Raw genomic sequence first — 23,240 nt, 5'->3', positions numbered from 1 at the left:
TAATCGTCAGAAGAAATCATAGTAATGCTCAGATATGATACAAACCTTCTAATGGTTGTGAATAGGAAATAATCTTTTATAAGTGTGATGCTTTTTTGGAGATCCACCACAGAAAACCAATCCTTCACACACATTTGATGGGCCCTTCCTCTGATGTTAGAGAAACACAAATAAAAAGGCTTGCACACATCCTACCAGTCCGTTTCCATCCAAGGTCAAAGTGAAGACATTGGGACCACAAACAGCAGCTAACCAGAAATTCCTGTTTTTTTAATAACATGGATGATTATTTAAAAAAAAAAAAAAAAAAAAAAAAACACAGCCAACACCTCTTAGAACAATATCAGAGCGGAGGCTGTCCACAGGGGGGTGGACCTGGGTCCCCACCACTATCCCTCCGTCTCATTCCATCCCTTCAACCCCTAGAGATGGTGTTGTCGTTTGACTGGGCACGGCATTGAGTTTAACTAAACAAAAACAATCATTGATGTGTTTTATGCAATGATCACTATTAAAACACGATCGCTGGTGGTAAAAATACATGGAGAAAATTGTTCGTCTTACTTCTTCCTAGTTAATAATCACTCAAGGCAAGTTGGTTGAACAAGATTGAGGTCAGACACCTGGTGGCAATGTTGTACTTCATTCAGGATGACCTCAATTTTGAAGACGCCGAGGAAAAGACGAGAGAGGTTTCAATAAACCAAAGGTAGTGTACAGTATCTTTTTGTAACATGGAGTGCCCGTAACTACTGTATATTTCATTCCATCCTTATTATACAGGTTACAGTATAGCAGTTAAAAGTGCACAGCATTAGAGGTGTGGCGCAGTAGTCTAACAGCATTTTGTTGTTTTTAGTCCAAATGGAGCAGCAAAGATATAATGGAGTTATATGTTGTCACCTGTGCGCAATCTGGACCACAACTACTGGTAATCAACACTACATTTGAGGGGTTTGTTTCTTGAAATACTCTAGATGGATTTTTTTCAACATTCATCATCATCATCATCAGTTATCATTTGCTGACAACTGCAAAATTTTCAAGTGACAGTTTAATATTTTTATTATTTTTACTGTTCAAATCCTGAATTATCAACCCCACCCCCTCATCTGCAAAAAAAAAAAAAAAAAAAAAAAAAAAATCTTCCATTTTTGCCAACAAAATCAGAAGGACTACCTCCATAGGAGCTGCGTGAAAGGAGAAGGGTCTACAGTATTTTCCTACTCTGGGGAACCTCTTTGAGGGTGGTGTGAAGGGCCACCGCTGCTGCTCGCTGCCCTAATTCCCTCCATCAAAAGCAGAGGAGGCAACTCAAATCCAAACAACATTATGATTAGATAGCGCCAAGCATGTGGCTTTCATTAAAGCCACAGTATAGCGCTGCAAGGCGGGTTTTGGAATCCAAACTGCACCTGCCAATCAAACATCCTTGACTGATGAGTTCCACAATTCTGATAAAGCGATATGTAACAAAGTGACATACTGCAACACAGAATATTGCCCTTTTATTGAGTATCTTTCATTTGAGGTATGTTTTTTATAGATTACATAACCACTTAACAGTACAATCGAGTCAAATAATTTTACCCAAATAGCAGCAAATGTCTTTTAAACACAGTTTAGATTGGCAAACGTACATGATAAACATAAAAATCTTGTGAAAAAAATTAATGCAATTAGTTTTGTGAAATCAAATCTGGCCATTGCGTTAGACAATGTGTGCAGTAACATTTGCTAAAAAAGTGAATAAAGTTACGATAAGTTCCAGCAAAGAAAAAAAAAATTATCTATCTATCTAGAGATAGAGATATATATATATATATATCACTTGATGTGAAAAGGTGCAAGAGTTTCAAATATGTAAAGTTGGAATGTAAACAATATTGTACCCAAAATCATTGTGAGATTAATAGAGAAGTAAAACAAGCAACCACCCTGAATTTGTGATGAATTCTTAAAGTGTTGTTATCATGACCATGTTTTTGCAAGGCAACTGCATGATTACCACAACTTAAAACAAAACTACAGTGCCCGAGGGGACACAGAATAGCATGTCTGTTCCTTTCGTCCATTCAATAAGATTCTTTGGTATAATCCTCCCTTTTTGCCCTTGTGCTTGGAGTGAGGGAAAAGAGGAATGGGGGGCTAAGAACTTTGTATCCATGTGAAGATGATGATTGAGAAGCTGATGACGCCCATAACTAAACCAAAGATCACCAGACACACCGCCTACAAACACAATATTCACATTAAAGGAATTGTTGAAATGTTTTTTTTTTTTTTTTTTAAATTTGTAAAGAATGGTTTCACATCTCTATGAAGAGAGTATATACTTTACCCCGATGGAGTCAAAAGATCGGAGAGACTGGCAGCTAATCTTGAGGTAAAAGAGGCCGGGGAAGACAAACAAAAGGCAGCTGGATGTCGTTGATCCTGGCAAACAAAGATGGCAACTTGTGTGTTAATAATGGCTTCGCTAAATGGTTGACTGCACCATTAAATAATTATGAATAGACACTGGACATAATAAAGCCTTCACTGTACTTACTTGTGAATTCTCGTCCGTCTACGGATGCAAAAATGTTCTGTGAGGCTGCTTGACTTCAGAGTTGTTCTGATTTCAAAACATTCCCATAGGAAATAACGTCCCCAAATGATCCTCAAATAAATGTTTGATGTTTTTAATTGATGTTCCTGACATGTTTTTAGATGCATCTTTTGCCCACAAGCCATGGGCTGCAGGATCTCATTGCTCTAATGCAGGGGGGCCCAGACTTTTTTTTTTTATCCGCAAGATCTACTTCTCAAGCATCCAGCCTCTCACGATCAACCTGGGGGTGGGGGTGGCTGACATGTTTTTTTTTTTTTTTTTTTTTAAGACTGACCAATGATGAAAGAGAGTGACCAAGTTACAAAGACCTACCCACTACAAAAAAATATTTAAGTATATTGAGGATTCTTTATGTGTACATGTATGTCTATGTGCCTTGCATAACCGCATGAGCCAATATTGCACAACATAATTAACTTCAAACATTTTTTGTAACTATCTGAGTTCTCGTTGATGATCACTTAACACCACATGAACGACAATGCGCACCTGGGCTGTGTCACTCACGTCAGTGGATTCGTCCAACTGCAGTGAGAAACAATCACAATCTGAGATGTGTGTGTATGCATGTGTGTGGGCAACTGGGATTTTAGTTTGTTCACTTTCCTCATTCTGAGCTTGCTTTTTGGCGGAATGTCGTGTTTTCCATAAACAGTTCGAAAATGCCGCTCCACATTTCACTACACTGACAGATGGGACAAACGCATTTCGAAAATGATATAGTTAAAAAGTTGGCTGCCTCCCATTCCGTATGAAAGTGATACGTTTTGTCTACGGGTGATGTCTTTTTTTTTTTTCCCCTCTCGGCACACCGTCGTGATCGACCGAAACTGCCTCGCGATCGACGCATTGAACACCCCTGCTCTAGTGTATCAGTTTAGGAGAACAGTACAAAATAATTTTAAAGACATTAAATATACCAAGGATCACAGTGAGGACATCATCATCAAATGTAGAAAATATGGCACAACAGTAAATTTACCAAGAATAGCTCCAAAAATAATGGAGGATAGAGAATTGAATAATTCAATTAGTTAATGTCAAGCACCAAATATGCAAGGGCTTATTGTAATTAGTTCCAGGCTCCAACTCTCACCACCCAAAAATCTTTAAGAACTGTGCAACAACGTTGCTCTCTGTACAACACAAATGAAGTAAAACTACTACTTGGGAGGAATGTAGTAGTGATGGAACACCTCGTGGTGTTTTAAAGGTACCTTTGGAATTAAGAAAACTAAATACTGAGCAACTTGACCCTTTGTTATCCCACAGAAAGTTCCAGTTCTATGGTCCTCATCACCTCTAATCTTACGTGTGATACAACAAAAAACTAAGTTGAAGTTAACGTTGGACAATGAGCTGATGACCGATTGCAAATTGCTTTCCTTTTAAGTCATTAAAATTTTAAGTTTCACTGTATAAATGAAGGTTACATCACGTATGAATCTGAATTACTGAGCATGACAACTTGAAATACGTGACTCACCCACGACGCCAAACACATTTCGTATATCTGGGACAAAGATGGCCAGCAAGAGCACCACTCCAAGGATGATCAGTGTTGTCGTAATGTGAATCATCCAGGAAAAAGGACGATTTCCATGCAACAGTAAGATCACAGCCTTACGAGCCTTGAACACACACAGACACACACACGGGGCACCATAAATTACACTAAGAAGCAACAACATTGGTAAAAAAAAGTAAAATGATTAATCGCAAATGCTGCAACAAAAGTTGAAAAGCTTCTTTACCAGTGTTGCCATACCAATTATTGATGTGCACTGTATCTCACTTGATTTCTAATCAAAAGATATCCAATACAGAAAAAGATTTGTCTTAAGAGATGTTTTGCCTTTACAAACATAAATACGGTCATTTTTGAATGCAATAATAAGAAATATGATAAGGGTTGCTGTTTGCTGTAGAATAGCACATTATGCATTGTATAACTGTATATTAATGAGAATGCAATTGCAAAACTCACACAACGAATCCTTATATACTGTGTTTTAGTCAATGCACATGTAAGATGCCACATTTTTTAGTGGTGGGTACTCACAGGGAAGTGGATGAGTGGTACGGTCAACAGCACGGAGATGAGGATAGCGAGCCGAACCGTCATCACAATGACGTCACGCGGCATGTATGTATCGTAACCCAGCAGAAGCTCCGAGTCCACGTGAGCTGACGCCAGACAAAAACAGACCATCAAGCACACACTTTGGTAGAGTGCTTTAATGTGCACTCTGTTCTGTGGCCTACCGTAGAAGGTTAGGTAGCCAAAGAGGGCAGAAACCAAGTAAAGCAGGAAGCTGAGGCTGACGCTCACATTGGTAACATTCTGCATCCTTGATTTGGTAGGCCTGGCAAAGAAGCGAAAAGAAAAACCCCAAATGCTGTACAGTAAAAAAGAATGAAGTGTTAAGGAAGGGAGACTGAGTCCACATTTACAAATATACTGTTAAAAGTCAATGTGAATGGTCATGGGAGAAACTAAAACTCCTGCTGAAGGTCACAGCAACATGCTAAGCTCAATTGTGTTCTAAATTAATTTTCTGTACTTATGTAACGCATTGACTTGTATTTATTCAATAGTCTTGGTATAATATCTTGGAATTAGAAATAAAAATGTTTTACATATTAGAATTTATTATAAATGTACAATATATAATCTGTTGCGGTTGTTTTAAAATAAATAAACAAAATCACTTAGATGGGTAGGAAAGGGTGAATATTGTACTGTCCACACTGCATTATTTGTATTTTGACACCAAAGACTAAAGACTGCAAGGGCTGGTCAGCGACTAAATAATGTCTTGAAAAAGAACAGAACAGTCCAGAAATAAAAGTCATTGACGTTTACCAATCTGGAAAGGGTTAGAAAAGCCATTTGTACAGCTTTAGGATTCTAGCAGAACATAGGGAGAGCCATTATCCCCCCAAGAAGAAAACATGGAACAGTGGTTAACCTTCCCATCTTACAAAAATACCCCGAGGGATTGACCAAAAGGAATATAAAGGCTCATCTTATCAAAACATCTGATTGCTTCCCGAGACTTTTGAGAGAATATTATATCAAGTGATGAGATAAAAGATGGGCTTTTTGTCAGGTGTGTGTCTCGTTACATCTGGTGTAAATATAGCACAGGATTTCAGAAAAAGAACGTCATACTAACAGTCAAAAATGGTGATGACAGTGTAATGGCCTGGAGCTGCGTTTCTGCTTCAGGAACTGGACAACTTGCGGTGATGGATGGAACCATAAATTATACTCGTTAAAAGAAAATCATGATAGACAATGATCAGCCAAACTGAAGAAGGCTTGGCTTCTGCAGTCTGATAACAATCCACTTTTGAATGGCTTAAAAAAACAAAACAATGCAGTGATATAGACAAAGTCCAGATCTGAATCCAATTCATTGACCTTAAAATGGCTCTTTATCCATGAAAACCCACCATTTTTGCTGAATTCAAACAATTCTGCAAGAAAGAGTGAACCAAAATATCTCCACTGACTCATTGCCAGATTTAGAAGACACTAAGAGACAAAACGAAAAGACTTTAGATGTAGTGATGTCAGTAATGCATTACAAAGATGCCATTCCAAACTGCTACCATTTTGAGTAACAAGCAAAGTAACAAGTTAATCACCCACAGCTTTGCTTGTTAAACAGCTGCGTAATCTTGTCAACTTTTCTCACGCTTCGCATCAAAAGTATGTGTGCATATGCCCCAATATCAAACTGCCACCCACTTTCACTTGTATGTAAGAACGCACACGCACACACGCACACGCTTTTATGGACCAGAACCGCCGTCTATCTAGTTACCTATCAGTGATGAGTCTTTTGACAAGCGTCCTGAGAATAGTGTGCTTGTTTCTGTTTTAAGTTCTTACTGCACTATATTGGCATGTCGAGACTGCACTAAAATGATCATTTGTGGCTTCAATTACACTAATATTTTGAATATACACTAAGTTACTGCTTCATGTTGACGACATTCTGTGACTTGGGTGGCATACATTAGCAAGTAAAGGATAGAGTTAAGTTCATGAGTGATATTGCTGCTACTTGGCAGCTGCTCAAGGTAACTAAAAAGTGACTTTTTTCCCCCAACTTTGTTACTTTTGAAATCAAGTAAATCAGTAAAATAACTTATTTTTAAGCTCAAGTAATCAGTAAAGTTTTGTACTGTATTTTTATGGACATTATATAGAGTTGATTAGCAGACCTATCCAGTTCACAGTAGATTGGCAGGACGGCTGTGTGGCATAGGAAGGAGAAGGCCATGGTGGGGATGGCGTAGGCACTCTGAAACACACATCAATGTGGCTTTTAGCAAATTCTCAGTCCACACTTTTACACAGTTGTGAGTGGCCAGTGGGTAGAGGTATGCTTAATGTTGATACAGAAGTCTGGACTCAACGGTAACCACAAAACTAAAACAAAGTGGAAAAGCACTTCATGTAAATAAATACAACCTATGAATTACCCTGGCTGCATTTTCTTGAATGTTATCTTTACTGCTGAAAGCATGCACTTTATTAGCCCACTGCTTGCACACGTGAGTGTCAGCTGGGGTCACATATAGGGAACCTTCAAATGGTGAAAGTGTGACATGTCATCAGAGCATACAAACAGCAGCAGACACTTAACTTCTCACTGCCACCTCTTGATTTTTTTTTTCCTGTATGCGTGTGTGTGTGTGTGTGTGTGTGCGCTTACGGAAGTGTAGCCAGCTTCATGTACGTACCCTACTCGAGACGATGAAAAGCTTGGGTGTGCATTCTGAGTCAGAGGAATTTGATACCTGCATAAACAAGGAAAGAAGAGGGGGTCTGTTATCACTGACAAGAGATGACATACGACAAACACAATGGAAGCCATAAAGTCAGCTTCAAGTCTTTTATCAAAATATAATGTGTCTCAGAAAAGTTCAAGGACGAGTGGCACAAATGATGTTTTTAAATTCAAATTACAAACTACAAGGTTTTTCCTGGCGGCACGCTGAGTCAGCTGGTAAAGCGTTGGCCTCACAGTTCTGAGGTTCCAGGTTCAATCCCGGACCCGCCTGTGTGGAGTTTGCATGTTCCCTCCGTGGCTGCATGGGTTTTCTCCAGGCACTCCGGTTTCCTCCCACATCCCAAAGACATGCATTAATTGGAGACTCTAAATTGCCCCTCGGTGTGATTGCGAGTGCGGTTGTTTGTCTCGATGTGCCCTAAGATTGGCTGGCAACTAGTTCATGGTGTACCCCGCCTCCTGCCCGTTGACGGCTGGGATAGGCTCCAGCACTCGCGTGACCCTTGTGAGGATAAGCGGCTGAAAAATGGATGGACGGATGGAAGTTTTTCCCCTTCAAGGTAATCCCCCTGCTGTCTGGCACGCTTTCCCAGCCTTCTTTGCTATGGCTAAGGTTCGACGAGGATCCTGCATGGTTATGTCGTGAACAGCCATCTTGATGTGGTCGACGTCTTCAAAATGGCCCCCCTTGATGACTCCTTTGAGCTTGACAAAAAGAACAAAATGAATAAAAGCAATTAACAGATTGGCCAGGTCAGGTGAGGTGAGTAGGGGGGTTGCTCCAGCAAGGCAGTGTTCTTTGCTAGTAAATGTCAGATGCTCAGGGCCTTGTGGGCGTATTGTCATTGTGAAGTGGTCCTGCCACAACTCTCGCACCTTCTCATGCACTGCATCAAAAATGGCAGCAGTACCTCTCTATGGGTGTGCTACTTGATCGTCTGGCCCTCAGTCAAGGATTTAAGCACTAGTCCTCGAACTTTTTCGCGTGCTGAGAAAATGTCTTGAAAGTCAAACCAAACTTGGTGTTCATATAATAATCTTTTGTGACATGCAGCGTGATTTCAGTATATATCCACTCAGGAAGTATCTACAGGAAAGGTTTCTAAAATATGATCTACAAGTAATTTGGGGCCTGCCTTCTGTTTTGTAGCACTCACGGCATACACAGTCATGTAGGGTTGCAGGGTATTTGTTTGAGCATCACTGTGATGATATACCTATGTGCAATACAATAGTAATATCGCAGGTTCTGGTGCCATGTTGGTATGCTGTAATTTAGTGAATCAAACAATATTAAAAGTGACCAGCAGAGGGCCCTGTTTGAACACACTCAAAGATTGTAGACTTGCTGAATTTCCTATTTTGCTCTTCAGACACAAACAAGGGAGGCACAGGCAGCTGCCTGAGTGCAAAAAGTGCTTTTCTCTGATGCTAAGTAAATGGGAGCAAATATGAACTTGTATAGTCGAAAAGAGAGAGAGAGCAATATAAATAACGTTTTTCCTTCTATAATTGACCTTTGCAATGGAATGTATTTTTCTGTTTTTTTAAGTTTCCTGGTGCTAAATAAAAAGGATGTTTTTGCACTTGACGAAGTTGTCTGCTTTGTTCGTTTGGGTAACACCCTCTACATATTCATAAGACAATATAGAAGAAATAAGCCCTGATGGGTTGACTTTAGCGCGTTTCATTTTCTTTCAGTTTAAAGAAATTAAAGTGAAAAAATATCAAAGCAGCAATTGCATTCCTCAATTTGTCCATATGCAGCCCTCGTAATAAAATTTAGGACACCTTTGAGGTAAAGGATCCATAAGGACAGAAGTGTAATTTGTAATTACGTCGAGGAAAAGTGCGATGATGACAGAACCAGAAAGGGTCCTTCTGCTCAGTTCAATATGAACAGTACAACTACATATCAATAACATACACAAATCGTTTTTATATGATATGCCATGTTGACCATACAGTAGTATTTAGTGATAAGGGGGGAAAACAAAACTTAAGCACAAAATCCACTTTCCGGTATTAATTCCAGGAATATCTATAGAAATACGTGACAAACTTTTTCACCAAACAGCTTCCCTTTTCATGTCCGGGGTCATTAAATGATGTGTCATTTTATTTGATCTTAATTTGATCATACATTGATAAATACCTTTACAGTTGTAGGATAGCTAGTCAAATAGTGCATGTAGAGATAATAAAGCTTTGATTACTGTGACATTATGAGTCAGGAAGAAATGTACATAACACGATTTCCAATTGGAAAATATTGTGTTCAACTTTGGAGGCACCACTGTATAACACTGCAGTGAAAGAGGATATTTCCACTGCTGGGTAGTTTGGGGCTGAAAAGAAAACACGCTAACAAGTTAACCCACAGTAGGTCTGGAGTTCTAGTATGGTTTGTATAATAAAAGAGGGCAGAGGTCACTTCCAGGCTGAGGGGATGAGGTCACCTGAACTTCCTTCCCCTAAGGTAGCAGTCACACTACACAGCCCTTGCTGGTCCTTATCAAACAGAGCTCCCCCCTCCCAACACACAGCTCTAGTCTAGACCACCATTCTCACAAAAGACTGGCATCTCATGTGCGCCACTGAAGGAAATGGTTATTACCTGGTATGCACCTGCAAGTGTAGTGATATTATGTGGCAGCGGGCAGGGGATGGACCATTTCTTGACCACAACCTGAAAAGTAGACAACACAGTGGGTCAAAAACGGGGGAAAAAAAATATGCGCAGAATAATTACAACTCACCACAATGGTAAAGTACAGCATGAAAAAGAAGGCAAGGCTGCTGGTGTAGCCCAGGAAGCCTGTAATAGCGAGAACGTACTGTATTTGACCGAAGAGCCCTTTGAAGTTGCCACTTAATTTGTTTCCTCACCAATTTTTGGCAATATTGCAAGGGGAAGCACCATGCACAGTGTAACGAGGATCAGCAGATGTCTGCCATCTTCATACCAGGCCTGTCTGTAAATGAAAAGACAGACAATAAATGGAACGCACCTCTCATGTTAACAGACAACTGAACACTTAATGTAGACACTGTGAAAAGGTTTGTGAAATTAAAATAAACAAAAATGCAGCATGAATTCATGATTAGTTGTGACTGCCTTCATTGAGCCAGGGGATTTATTTTATTTTGGACAAATCTCTTAGCATACCACCAAATAAAAATATGAAAAATTGATTTCGATACACCGAAAGTGTGAGATGACTGAGTCAAGTCTGTAGCACAATTGTCGAACTCAAGGGATGTGAGTCAAATCATTTCATTCACATCACAATCACATCATTTTGTGGCCCACAAAAGTCCATCATGAGCGGAAACTTCCATTATTTTTAAACTACCAAAATTTTGGATTGTCGCGTGAAAAATAATGTTGAGCTATTCCAAGCATTCTTTGGTTGCCAAACTTTTTTTTAAAGTAAATCAATAGTTGAAATACTTCAAACTGTTACCATTCTGTTCAAAAGGCAATTAAGCAAGAGCATCAAAGAGATTTTCCCATCACACTAAAAATATTTACAAGAAAAACTATTGGTTAATAAAATACTCAACGCTTGACTCAGAGGTGCACAAGCAGAATGCAAATGGAAAGCAAGTACCTGTACCTACAAACTCAAGGCTGCATGAGCCATTATGAAAAATAAGCCTCTTTCCGAAATGTCAGGGACAGAGAGGAGTTTTTGAAGTACCTCATAATTGGACGCCTCTGGAAATTTGTCTCCATTTAACGCTCAAATACAGAGCGACAGAGCTCTCATGTGGTACCCATTAAAGGCTTACGCTCTCACAAACCATAACAATTAGGTAATTCACATTCAAACGTTGCACTGCTCCATCAGATCAGATCACACCATATATCGCTTGGTTTTTGGAGAGAGGGGGGAATAATATTTTGCTTTGCTAAAGAAAAAGGCGGCAATGGTGAATTGTGATTGAGGTGGGCCGGTGTTGGAGATGACGCATGTGGAAGGCACGCCGGCTCCGCTGGGGTTGAGGTCAGACAGGAAGAGTGCTGTCTGCCGTTGGGACGCAGCATGGGGTCACAGAGCCAGGCTCCAGCACTTTTTATGGGGATCCCACAGTCAGCAGCACCTGCTCTGACCACATCAATACCCTGTGACCCCTCCTTGGCAGTTTCACTGCTACAGTATTAGCATGGCCCCTGAAATATTTATCTCTGCCTCGTCATACATTTTGCCCAGTAACCAAATTTCGCAGGGACTACGGTCATGTTCTTAATGGTACTTAATTCTTATTTTTCTACTACTCTACTTTGGAGCTGAAACACCCATTTAAAGTTAACACAAAAAAAGCTATAAAGTGAAGCCTACCTATTTCTGTAGCATTGTGACAGAGGCCTGCTGCAAATAGACAAACTCAAGTAATTGAGGCCAACCAAAAAAAGTTTGTAACAGCCTATGATGCCACGAGATGGACCCTGAGCACTTTTTCTATTTCATAAGGCTCCGATGTACTAAGTGAAATTCCTCCCCTCAGTTCAACATTGTTGTTTGGAACCAAAATGCAACCAGATGGAGCCAGAGCAACACTTTTATATTAGATATGACTTTGGTCTGAGCACAAAAATCAGTATAAAAAGAAAAACCTGCAAGTAGGCAGATTTGCCAATGCCGAACTGCGAATATGTGGGGGTTCATTGTGCAGTTAATTATAGAGCTCGTGCACGTGATGTCACCATTTTCACGCCACCATATTGCCGGTCAAAAAGAGCTGCTCGACAGTGTGCGGGACATTGAACCGGAGCAGAATATACACAATGCCCGAGACCTGTTGTGCTGTTGGTTGTCACAACAGACGAGACAGTTCTTCAAATTGATCATTCTATGGAATACCAGCTGTAAAGATCAGAAAAGATCGATGGATTTCGACAATTAAACATGATGGCTGGTGGTGAACCAAAATACACACAGTACTGATCACTTCATTTCAGGTAGGAATTATTCTTCTCAATCTCAAATTCCCAAGAAGTATTTCTCATGCCAAGTTTCCTCATTTGAGAACAATGGATTAAAAATAAAATACACACACACACACACACACACACACACACACAGGGAGTCGTCTTCAACGTGCACAGAAGCATGTTGTGGCCAGACGTTCTGTAAACCTCTCCTCAACAGACTTTTTTTTTTTTTTTTTTAAATATGCATTGTTCTCATAGGAGTCCAATGCATATTAAAAAAAAAAAAAAAGAAAATAAAACGTCAGTCAGAGAGAGGTTTATTTAGGCTAACGTGTGGCCGCAACACGCTTCCGTGTACAGGGGCTGAAGCCTAGCGGTTTATTTTCTTTTTTAAATGCGCATTAGACTCATTCGAGAACAATGCATATTTAAAAAAATAACGTCACAGAGAGTTTTACCAAAATTTAATGTGTGGCCACAACACGCTTCCACGCTCACGAGCCGTCAGCCTCCACCCCCCCCCCCAATCATAGTTAATGAATGCAAGTTTGTATAGAACCAGGGATTATTTACTTAAATATTAGTACTTGTATTGAAAAAAAAAAAAAATCTGAGTGGCTCTATCCTTTATGGAGAACAGATCCAGCAACGAAGTATTTGTACGCGTTCAGACTTTGATGCTTTCAAACTCTTCCATGTAAATAGACGACTAACTCACCAGATCCATGTGTAGATGAAGTTGTCCACAACAAGCAGAAGGGGTTTAACAGTCCATTTTTTTTTTTTAATAATCTGCATAAAGATCGACTTCGGCATTAACTATGGGTCCTCTGTATTAAGTGTCTGTAATTTTTCCACATACCTTCGTTTATTATCACCTTATAAATGTTTAACGGTATTAGACAAAACTCTGGGAGACATATTATCGTGTTGTCTCCAAACGACTTAGCATTGAACAATGCTTTGTTTCACTGGCAATCTGGCAATGGTGATTTCGGTGACGGAGGTGGACGAGCGCTATAAATCGCTTAAAGAGGCAATCAGTACCATTTTCAGTCACTAGCCAAAAATCGCTATCTGCATTTTCATGTGTGTGTACATTGGTGTATTGTAACCACTCCTAATAAACTGAAACATACTTGTATGAGGAAAAACCTTTGGTCTATTTATACATAAGAGTAGTGAGCCAGTAGGGGAGCACCATCACAGTTTGACCATCTTGAAATTACAGCCGCAGTAACGACCAAACAGGATGAAAGGCAGAATAACTATGCAGTTCCCTACAATTGAGACAGTGGAGAAGATCAGGTTATTACCATATCCGGGTAAATCTACACTACTGCAGCAGTATAATGCAGGACCATGGACATGCAATGGAGACGGTTATGCCACAGACAAGAAATCGAAAAAGGCAACTTGAGCAGCGGAGTGTTCAAAAGAGGATAAACATCGGGCTACCCTTGGAAAAAGGTCAAGGGAAAAAAAAAAAACATTTTTAAAGGGTTCAGCATATTGGAACGTCTGGTTCCATCGGCAGCTCAACACAGTAGTCCTCTATTAAACGGTGTTAAAAAATCAAAATGTTTTGACGCACGATAGCCACCATTGTCTGAAACTTGTTTTGGAAAATCAAGTCGCTAGAGTGCAGTATTCGTTTAACTGCGATAAACAATTCCAATTCAAGAAGATGGGAGTAACTCCTTTATTTCATAAACGTTGGTAAGAAAACAAGCCTGATCCCAAACCATCAGTATTCACCCAGAACCAGGAAATGCAAGTTAACCGTACTGAGCATGTTCGGAAGTAATGGCAAAGGCACAAGTTCAGAGTTTCTTTACGTACTGCAAGCGCATTTACGTCATCATCATGAGCCATGTTAAAGGAAATTCAGTTACACTGAAAACATTTCTGGGATATAACACATGTAATGTTTCGGTATCTAACTATAATAAGTATGAGATTGTGATTTACTTTGACTTGATCTAAATTGTAATGTTAGACTAGTCTGTCCAGAATTGTAAATGTGAATGGTCATTTCCCCTCGTGGCACCGCGTTATCTTGAAGTTGAAAACTTTTCCCCTCTACATGCTCTTGGAAGATATGAATCATCTACTGGTAGCTCTCAATGGATTGACTTTTGAACTGAATTTTAATTTTCAGTTATATTAATCTGTTAATATGAAAAATCCTCCGAATCACAGACATCACATCAGTATCATTTGACTAGAAGTATCATGTATGAGTTATCGATTGACCTCTTTGAAAATGTCTGTCTCAGTCTGCGCCGTGTCAATATATTATGATTATGGTATTCAGTAACAGCTACATTTTCGAGTAATCAGTAAGTTAGCTTAAGGTCTTGACATTCCATCCCTTATCACACCTGCAACGTTATATCTGTGGGCATTACTGACCATACCCGTACATTTTTCAAATAAGAGTGACTATTAATGTATGTGCATGACTGTAGGAAGATATGGAAACCAAGTGGGAGAATAACGCTGTGATCAGCAATTTTACCCTTTACCGAATTTACCTCTTTTTCTTGGCAAATAGAATCCGAATCAAATTTTTAATGCTGTTGTGTGTCTACATTAGGTGGCATAGACCAATGTATTTATTCACAATTTAGCATCACCCATGTGTCAAAGATACCTGCTTTCAATTGCGCGGATTCTATAAAACTAGTTCATTGATGAACTAGCTCTGAAATTTCCAAAATAAAAATTACTACACACACAAAACATCTCTGTGTTAGGATTCCTTCCGTGAGAGCTGATTACAGTGGAACAGGATACTTTGAAGAACCATAAAATGTGGGATATTTTACACTATTCCAAGATGCAGGACGGCCTTGAGCAAAGGAAGGAAGCCTTGGAGTCTCTCTCAACAAAGTGGCTAATAACAGGGCAAATTTAGCCGGCCAGGACAATCTCCACTCAACGAATGCCCATGAGAGAGAAGGAATTTGGAGTGTGGCTGTTTATGATAAATAAGCCATAAATCTAGAATTATTTTTATTAGAATTCTCTGTAATACAAAACCTATCTACTAGTTTGGTATGGAAGGGCTCGAGTCTGCCTGTGCTCACTTTTCAAAACCACTCATTAACAAAAACATTGTTTCCCTCTTCAGTGGGCTGTAATTACAATGGCAAAACTGATATCTCCTTGTATCAGTCTGATTCCGGGGAACATATGTGAGAGATTTGAGGGTGAAAGCAGAGCGCTAATACAAAACAGCTGCCTTGGGGAACAATCAAATGCTGAGGGAGTGAAAACAGCTAGAGGGCTTACTAAACCAGCGTGCCCAATAACAGTGATAGAAGTCACTTTTTTGACATCCGTGTGAGAATAGCTTATGAACAGAGAAAGACACACAAGGAGCTGCAGCTAATATGCTCTAATAGTGAATTATTCCCCATGTATTAGCATACAATGGGGTAACGCTTAGTTGAGGTTCGGCATCAGGGGATTGACCTATAAACAGATTAGTTTCCCAATTTTTTTTTTTTTTGGGGGGGGGACCCCAAAAACGTGGTACAGTCCCATATTTTTCTTCCAATAAAATTATAATGGCTGTAAATTAGGGATGCATGAAACTGTTCCAAACGTTTCTTAAAATGAGGAACTAAAATAAAAACAGGATTTTTAATCTTAACGTGCAAACACCAACACACACAACACAGTATGACGGTGTTGGTGATAAAAGCACAAGATAACTTTTACAGTTACGTAGTGTAATACAAAAGAACACATTTGCTTCCATTTACACTACACAGCATCTCTGAATTCACCTTGTGCACTTATTGCCCTGGCTAGTTTCTTTCTGAAGAGTGAAATGGGAAATGCAGTAAGTGTAGATTCTTTTAATTTTTTGAACATCCTTCTTTTGGTCACTTTTAACATTACAATTTATTAAGTGGACATTACAATACACCAACATTGCAGCAGACCCTGCTATGTGACTCCGGCGCATGCATTCATTGCAATGACGATGACCAAAAAAAATACGGTGCAGCCCATGTGTATGTGAAATTCAAAAGAGCACGCACCCTGTCTGGTCTGGGCTCAGGAAGCTGATGATGGCCGCCGGAAGCTCCGACTTCAAGATGAACAAATATGATGACATGGCTGCAAAAGAGCGGAGGGGAAGCTCAACGCATGTTTGTTTGCAAAGACTTTAAAAACAAGCACACAACGTATGACATTCCAAACACATCAGGTGGTTGTATTATCATTAGTGTGAGGTGTTCAGCGCGCAGGGTGGAGGGGTCTGAGTTAATGCAGATGGGTGGAGCAGACAGCTCAAGGGGATCAACAGCAAAGCCCTCAGTGCAGAGGGCCAGACGTAGTGCAGATCTGTGGAGAAATGCGAGGTGAGGAATGCAAACAATAATCATATCTGACGTTAATCCTGCTACTTCTCCCCTTTCTCCATCTCACAAGGAAACAGGACAATATCAGCCTCCAATGGGATCTCGCAACCTTCCCCAGACTGCCAATCAGTGAAGGGGGATCAGGGTCACTTCCTTGGGTCATACGTGAGGGTGGTGGGGTGAAAGCAAGAAGGGATGGAGGTTGTGGCATAACAAGAGTATGTTTGTGGTGTGAAATGGACTTCAGATGCAGCGTGCGGCCAGTGATAAGGCAGATAATGTTAAGGGATTACATTTTGGGAAGGCAGACACAGCCGGGGTTAGGAGGGACGTTATTGCCCTTGGGGCAAGGGTTTTGGACTCGCCGTTAAATAAACTACAACCATAATCCCTCAGATCCTGGATGTGTTTATAAAGGAGAGTTCTTCCAATAACCCTCCGGCCCACACAGACACAAGGACACTCGCTCTGAGAATAAGGAAACACATTAATAAGCACTTAAGTCTGCCAGTAAATGGGCCTCGTTTTGGGGATTCAGCCAGAATTTTCTGCAAAATGTCATCCAAAATTCACAAGGAACTAAAAATAAGGAGAAAAACAGACCATCACTTGGTCCATTCATTCATTATAAAAATACAAAGCTGGTGGAAGACGTTTACAAATTTGCAAAGTACTGTGTATAAATAAAAGTCGGGTGAATATTTCAACTATATCTTTTAAAATGGCAGTGACCAAAAAAACAAAACAAAAAAACAGTGGCAGAGAAACAAAATTCCAACCACAAAAGCAACACAAAGACATACTCACAGAAGGCACGCCGTTTTAGTTTCATGCATTTGCTCATCATGACATCACACTACAACATTCAAAGCAATACCTGTCATACAGGCATACAGTACTTACGTCTGTAACAAAGAGGTCCTTGAGTGAAAAGAAGGTCTGGTTAGTGGTCAAGTGGTAAGAAAACATGTAATAACAAGCGTGAAGAAGAACAGGATGAGCGTGAGCTGTGTGTGTGTGTGGGGGGGGGGGGGGGTCATCAAAGTAAGCACAGTCAATGTGGAACATAAGACAGTCACTTTCATTTGACTGTGAGACCCTGTGGGCTGGCCAGTAATTAAGGTCAATTGGCCCATCAGCCTTTGGCAGTACCAATGTATGTTTACTCAGTGAAGCTAATTGCAGTCTTATGAAAGGGGTTTGGGTGCAGACAGATACAAGCCCCCACATTGCGCTCTATGTTGGGGGAAACCACAGACGTACCAGAAGCACAGCGCAACAATCAAATGTGCTGCGCTAAAAAGGACCAACTTAAGGCAATCACTGCGAGCACAGAGCAAAGGAGCAGAGTCCTAAGAGGAGGGTTCCCATTAGGATCTTAGAGGTGGGAACGGGTTTTACTATCAGTGATCAATTAGAGCACAAGTCATGTTTCAAGCCCCAGGGACAGCGGCCAAAAAGATGGCAGCCATGGAGTCAAAGGTTAAAGAGAATCCAGATAATAGACTTAAGAGCTAGAGGGCAATAAACCTAAAGGGGTGGAAAACTTACAGTAGGGGGCACTCTGTGCCTCAATTATAAACAGGCCAATTTTTTTTTTGTTCTTCTTTAGGAATCTAAAGCAGAAACCCGAGCCACTTCCGTGTCTGCCATTAATAACACTAGACACAGACTTACATGTTGGATATTTTACCAAAACATTTGTTATAGTATTTGGTAGGTATATTGGCTCTTGGGTGTCTCAGTAAACATGTGAAATAAGAATTAAAATCATCTACGCATTCCTGACGTCCAGACATTTTTCTGATGAGAGATCTAAAGTCAAGTCATTTGACTTTCTCGAGGTTATCCATTTAAGACCTCCACCTTCCCGAGCCAGCGCTGTCAGCATAAACGCGTGTTCTCTCACAAGTGGGTCTTTTGTAAAGAGGTAACCAATCAGAGGAAGAAATGGACAAATGGGATACAAAACTGGGTCAAACAGAAGTAGCTGTCTGAGGGGCCTTTTTCTGGACATACATATATATACACATATATACACACACACACACATACACATATATATACATACGTACATACATACACATATACACACATATATACACACACATATATACACATACATATACATACACATATATATACACACACATTATATACACCCATACATATATACACATATTTTATTTATTTTTTTTTTTTTTATGAAAAGGGCATTTTTTTTATACTGAGCTCAAGTTATAGAGTCATTCTATGGATGTCTAAAAAGACAAAATGTAGGAGCTTCTAAAAAAAAATTAAGACTTAAATACATGTCAAACACAATGTTTGATATTTTCTGTTTAAATAATGAATTGTAACATTAATAGAAGACTACCTACATATTCTATCCAGATGACTTAACATTCATTAATTGAGGTTTCAGCTAAAAGTTGAATATAGCATTGTTAAAATACAGTAGTTATTCGAGACTATCACGTCAAATGGTTTCTATATGCAATTTTAAGCCTGTAGCCTCTTATTTTGAATGGTACACACCAGAACTCAGCATTTTGACACGAAAAGTAACTTCATATTGCACCAGTTATTGTTTTTATTTAATGGATGGAGCCAAATGGTACAATTCCTTTCCTTTCTAATCGATGAAACAAAAGTGTTTGTGATACAATGAGACAATGTTTCTGTGAATTTTGTCCCCCTTCATTGTGATGTAAACAGACACTAAACATCATGTAAGGCTTCTTTGCAAAATATATGTGTTGCACAGAGGCAACTGGTTATTCATTTTAACAAAGTTAAGACACAAGCAGCTGCTGGGCACAAGCAGGTCATCGTGGGTGTTCTTCGCTGGTTTTGAAACCACTATGAGTGTGATGCAGTGTAGTTCTACAACACAGTAAACTACAAACCAAATAAACATTGTAAAATTATTACTGTACCTCTGACAGTTTCTATCGCAATTTAACATTATTACCTCTTTCAAGGCACACCCCCATTATCTCATCTGATTGTACAAGTGGTCATATTGTTGCTTCTGGCTAGTGTATGTTCATAAGAAACAAGAGCAGACCTACCACCAACATTTTGGATGAGGATGGCAATTCCAACGAGAACCTATAGAAATATTTACAAAGTTAGTTCATGCAGAGTTTTTTTTTGTTTAACATGCACTTTTTTAAGCAAATCTTGATCAAATCTGTACTAGCATTACCAGAATCCATCAGATGTTTTGTGGAACCTACAAAGTAGAATACTGAATGTTTTCTGATGATGATCAACATGTGATTCGACTTATACTAATTATTTCCCATAGGAATCAATTATTAAATTAGAAATAATGAGTTCCAGAGCAGCACGGTAGACTAGTGGTTGACACATCTGCCTCCCAGTTCTGAGATTCTCTGGGAATTGCACGGGGTGTTTCCTTCCTCGAAAAGTCAGAGCCAACAAATGTAAAAGTTGTTCAATATTACCGATCGCAAATTCTCATGTCCATGGTCAACACTGAGTTGGGCCAAGCCACAGATTCGGACTATTGTAATGTAAAACACTAATAGGAAGTTAGGAAGAGACCTGAAGCTTGAGCTCTTGCTGAACAAAATTAGAGAAGCTGAACTGGTTGTGTTGACTCGGTGGATAATATGCAACACCAGTCATTCATCATTATAAAAATGTAAAGAAGAAGCTATTTGCGGTTTGTGACATGGTGGTGATTCACTGCATGTGTGAATGCCACTTTAAAAGTAGGATAAATTAAAAGGAACATCAAAATCATCCATCCATCCATTTTTGTATACGCTTATCCTCACAAGGGTCGCAGGAGTGCCGGAGCCTATCCCAGCTGTTTTCGGGCAGGAGGCTGCATAGACCCTGAAATGGTTGCCAGCCAATCGCAGGCCACATGGCGACAGAACAGTCACACTTACAATTACACCTACGAGCAATTTAGAGCGTCCAATTAATGTTGCATGTTTTTGGGATGTGAGAGGAAACCGGATTGCCCGGAGAAAACCCACGCGGGCACAGGAGAACATGCAAACTACACACAGGCGGGGCCGGGATTGAACCCTAGACCTCAGAACTTTGAGGTCAATGCTTTACAGCTGTTCCACCGTGCCGCCAATAATGTTAGTGACTGAAATCTATCCATTCTTTTCAAACTTATAAAAAGACAATACTTACTTTTCCAGGTTTTTGGAACGCTCTCCCTCCCAAATCTTCATATGAATTGATTCCTGCAGGTGACAAAAAAAAAAAAAAAAAAAATCTGATCTAAAAAGTAAAATTAACAATAACACACAGCCTTCACATGCGGCTCTCACTTTATTTCATTCGTTCATTTTCCAAACCACTTATCCTCACCAGGGTCACGGGGTGCTCAAGTCTATCCCAGCTGACTCTTGGCAAGAGACGGTGAACACCCTGAACTGGTTACCAGCCAATCGCAGGGCACATAAACAAACAACCATTCACACTCACATTCAGACCTACGGGCAATTTAGAGTCTTCAATGAACCAGCCATGCATGTTTTGAGGATGTGGAAGGCAACCAGTGTGCCCGGCGAAAACCCAAACCCAAGAACATACAAATTCCACACAGACAAGGCCGGACTTTAACCCAGGACCTCAGAACTCTGAGGCAGATGAACTAGACAGTCATGCACTGTGCAACCCTGGTGCAGTTTATCCAATTAATTCAACCACAATGAAGAAATACAAACAAGATTTTTCAGAATTTTCATAGGAACTTTCAGTCAGATTCATTGACACAATCCAGAGGGATGTAGTAGGGTTGTTCTGCTGATTAACTGTCTATAACAAGGATGTCACTTTCTCACCTGTCAGGTCACAAAGCTTGAGGAGGAGATGTATGGAATACGCCGCCAAGCTGGACACAAGTGTTAACAGGATGCTAGGAAGGAAGTGCAGAGAAACATAAGCTCGAATATATTGGCTTAACTCATTTTGGGCAAATGGATTACAGTCAACGATTTGCTTACCAGAAGCCAACGATGCCGGTGCTTGCCATGGCATAAGCAAGTCCAAGAATGCCACTGCCCATGATTGCATTCATGAGGTTAAAGACAGAGGAGGCAAAGGAGGCACCTTTGGCCCTCCTCCCCTGTACACAATATGAACAATGCGTGAACAAACGGAAGAAATCATATTATTTTAATTGATTGTGTGGACAAGAACTGGTCAGGGCTGATGATGGATTGCCTGAAAGAGCAACACGGTGAGATATGGGATCAGAGAATGGAAATGGGAATGGACATGATGGGCATTGAGCTACCGGCTGCGGGACAGCTGCTTGAGCTCTGGATAAACTGACCCCTCTAATAAGGGGATATCCTGGAGAGGACGGATGGCCACTCTGGTGTCAGTGTCACAATAAGCGTGGATTGACCTGTCGGCCCGTGATACACCAAGAAGACCCTTGGACGTCACCCATAAAACCATTTAAGTGACATCATTTGACGTTTACGGACTTTTTGTGCGAGCAAGAGAAAATGACATCAAAACTAACCCTTGTATTCATTTGTATAACTATATTCAGTGTCACAGTGCAGTTTCTGCGGTCATCAGGTTCTGCAGGAGACATACATGGTGTCACCAAAAAAAATGTATACACACACTTTAAATAATTGTAAAATTGATGTTTATAATAATTCAAATATTTTTAACATGTAAAAGGAATTTACAAATATCATTATTTAAAGTGTGCATTAATTTTTGTGAGACTGCGGCCAAACCCAGGCTCAAATCATCTGGCTTCTGTTTACCATTTACTAAACTGAACGCCGACTCCTATTCCAAAGTCTCCAATTAACAAACGATGCTAGACTTGTCAAAAATCTAAAATTAGATATGAAACAAATGAGTACTCTCCCATCCCAAAATCTGACAATCCTGACATTTTTGGAATATAAATATGGACTAAATTAAAGAATAAAGTACCCAAGGAACACTCACTGCCTTAAACAACTTGTGAGGAATTACACATAACATGACATGACATGGATTACATTTCAATATAAACAGGACAGAATTTTAAATTCATCAAATGTACATAACTTAATCGAAAGAATACCTTAACTTAATGCAATGCAACTTCTAATGCATGAACTCTCATGATAATATTGGCGAAAAACCATATATATATATATATATATATATATATATATATATATAAATAATTTTTCCACCCAACTTGATACACGGTTACATTTTTTCTACTTACATTTGACAGTAATGGAACTGCTTCGTTTCCATCGTTGTCTCCGGGGGCAGAATGGCTGTAACTCTCCGCGTTTCCATTGCCGTTAATACTCATTTCCAAACAAAAGAGGGAAAAAGAATTTCATTAGTGCCTCAAAAAGTCTTTGGCGCAGTGAGTGACAGAATTATAAAGTTATAGTTTCGGGTTGGACCTTTAGAGCTATTCAAATCGGGTTGTTTTTAAGCCACTGGAGTCACATGCCTTTTATTTCCGGCGCAGT

At 39.8% G+C, this 23,240-nt stretch overlaps 2 protein-coding genes across 2 annotated transcripts in view; both read right to left on the bottom strand.

Moving 5' to 3' along the window:
* The window catches only part of prkcha (protein kinase C, eta, a), a 38,122-nt gene extending 33,885 nt beyond the window's left edge, over positions 1–4,237 (bottom strand). The window contains exon 1 of the mRNA XM_061843021.1: positions 4,101–4,237. The gene's annotated coding sequence lies outside the window, so the exon portion shown is untranslated. The remainder of the gene's footprint in view (positions 1–4,100) is intronic.
* slc38a6 (solute carrier family 38 member 6) lies at positions 1,487–23,229 on the bottom strand. Its single transcript, XM_061843034.1, has 16 exons — positions 22,982–23,229; positions 21,741–21,862; positions 21,579–21,652; positions 20,923–20,975; positions 19,815–19,854; positions 16,417–16,495; positions 10,312–10,397; positions 10,182–10,240; positions 10,040–10,111; positions 7,373–7,429; positions 6,851–6,930; positions 4,880–4,980; positions 4,677–4,801; positions 4,101–4,245; positions 2,342–2,436; positions 1,487–2,232 (listed from the first exon to the last, which is right to left on the bottom strand). The coding sequence occupies exons 1-16, from the start codon at positions 23,072–23,074 to the stop codon at positions 2,149–2,151; spliced, it is 1,365 nt and encodes a 454-aa protein (XP_061699018.1). The 5' UTR covers positions 23,075–23,229; the 3' UTR covers positions 1,487–2,148.
* Between the last annotated feature and the right edge of the window lie 11 nt (positions 23,230–23,240).

Source organism: Syngnathoides biaculeatus, chromosome 15 (genome assembly GCF_019802595.1).
Source record: "Syngnathoides biaculeatus isolate LvHL_M chromosome 15, ASM1980259v1, whole genome shotgun sequence".
In the NCBI taxonomy this organism is placed as follows: Eukaryota; Metazoa; Chordata; class Actinopteri; order Syngnathiformes; family Syngnathidae; genus Syngnathoides; species Syngnathoides biaculeatus.
This window is presented reverse-complemented; position numbering and strand designations above follow the sequence as displayed.

What these genes read in the sequence shown, in the direction of transcription:
- slc38a6 (XM_061843034.1), bottom strand. Translation starts at nt 23,074, where the DNA reads ATGAGTATTAACGGCAATGGAAACGCGGAGAGTTACAGCCATTCTGCC. An exon ending in CCTCATCCAAAATGTTGGTG is followed by an intron (nt 16,496 to 19,814) that starts GTAGGTCTGCTC and finishes GCTCTTTTGCAG; the next exon opens with CCATGTCATCATATTTGTTC. An exon ending in TGGCTACCTAACCTTCTACG is followed by an intron (nt 4,802 to 4,879) that starts GTAGGCCACAGA and finishes GTCTGGCGTCAG; the next exon opens with CTCACGTGGACTCGGAGCTT.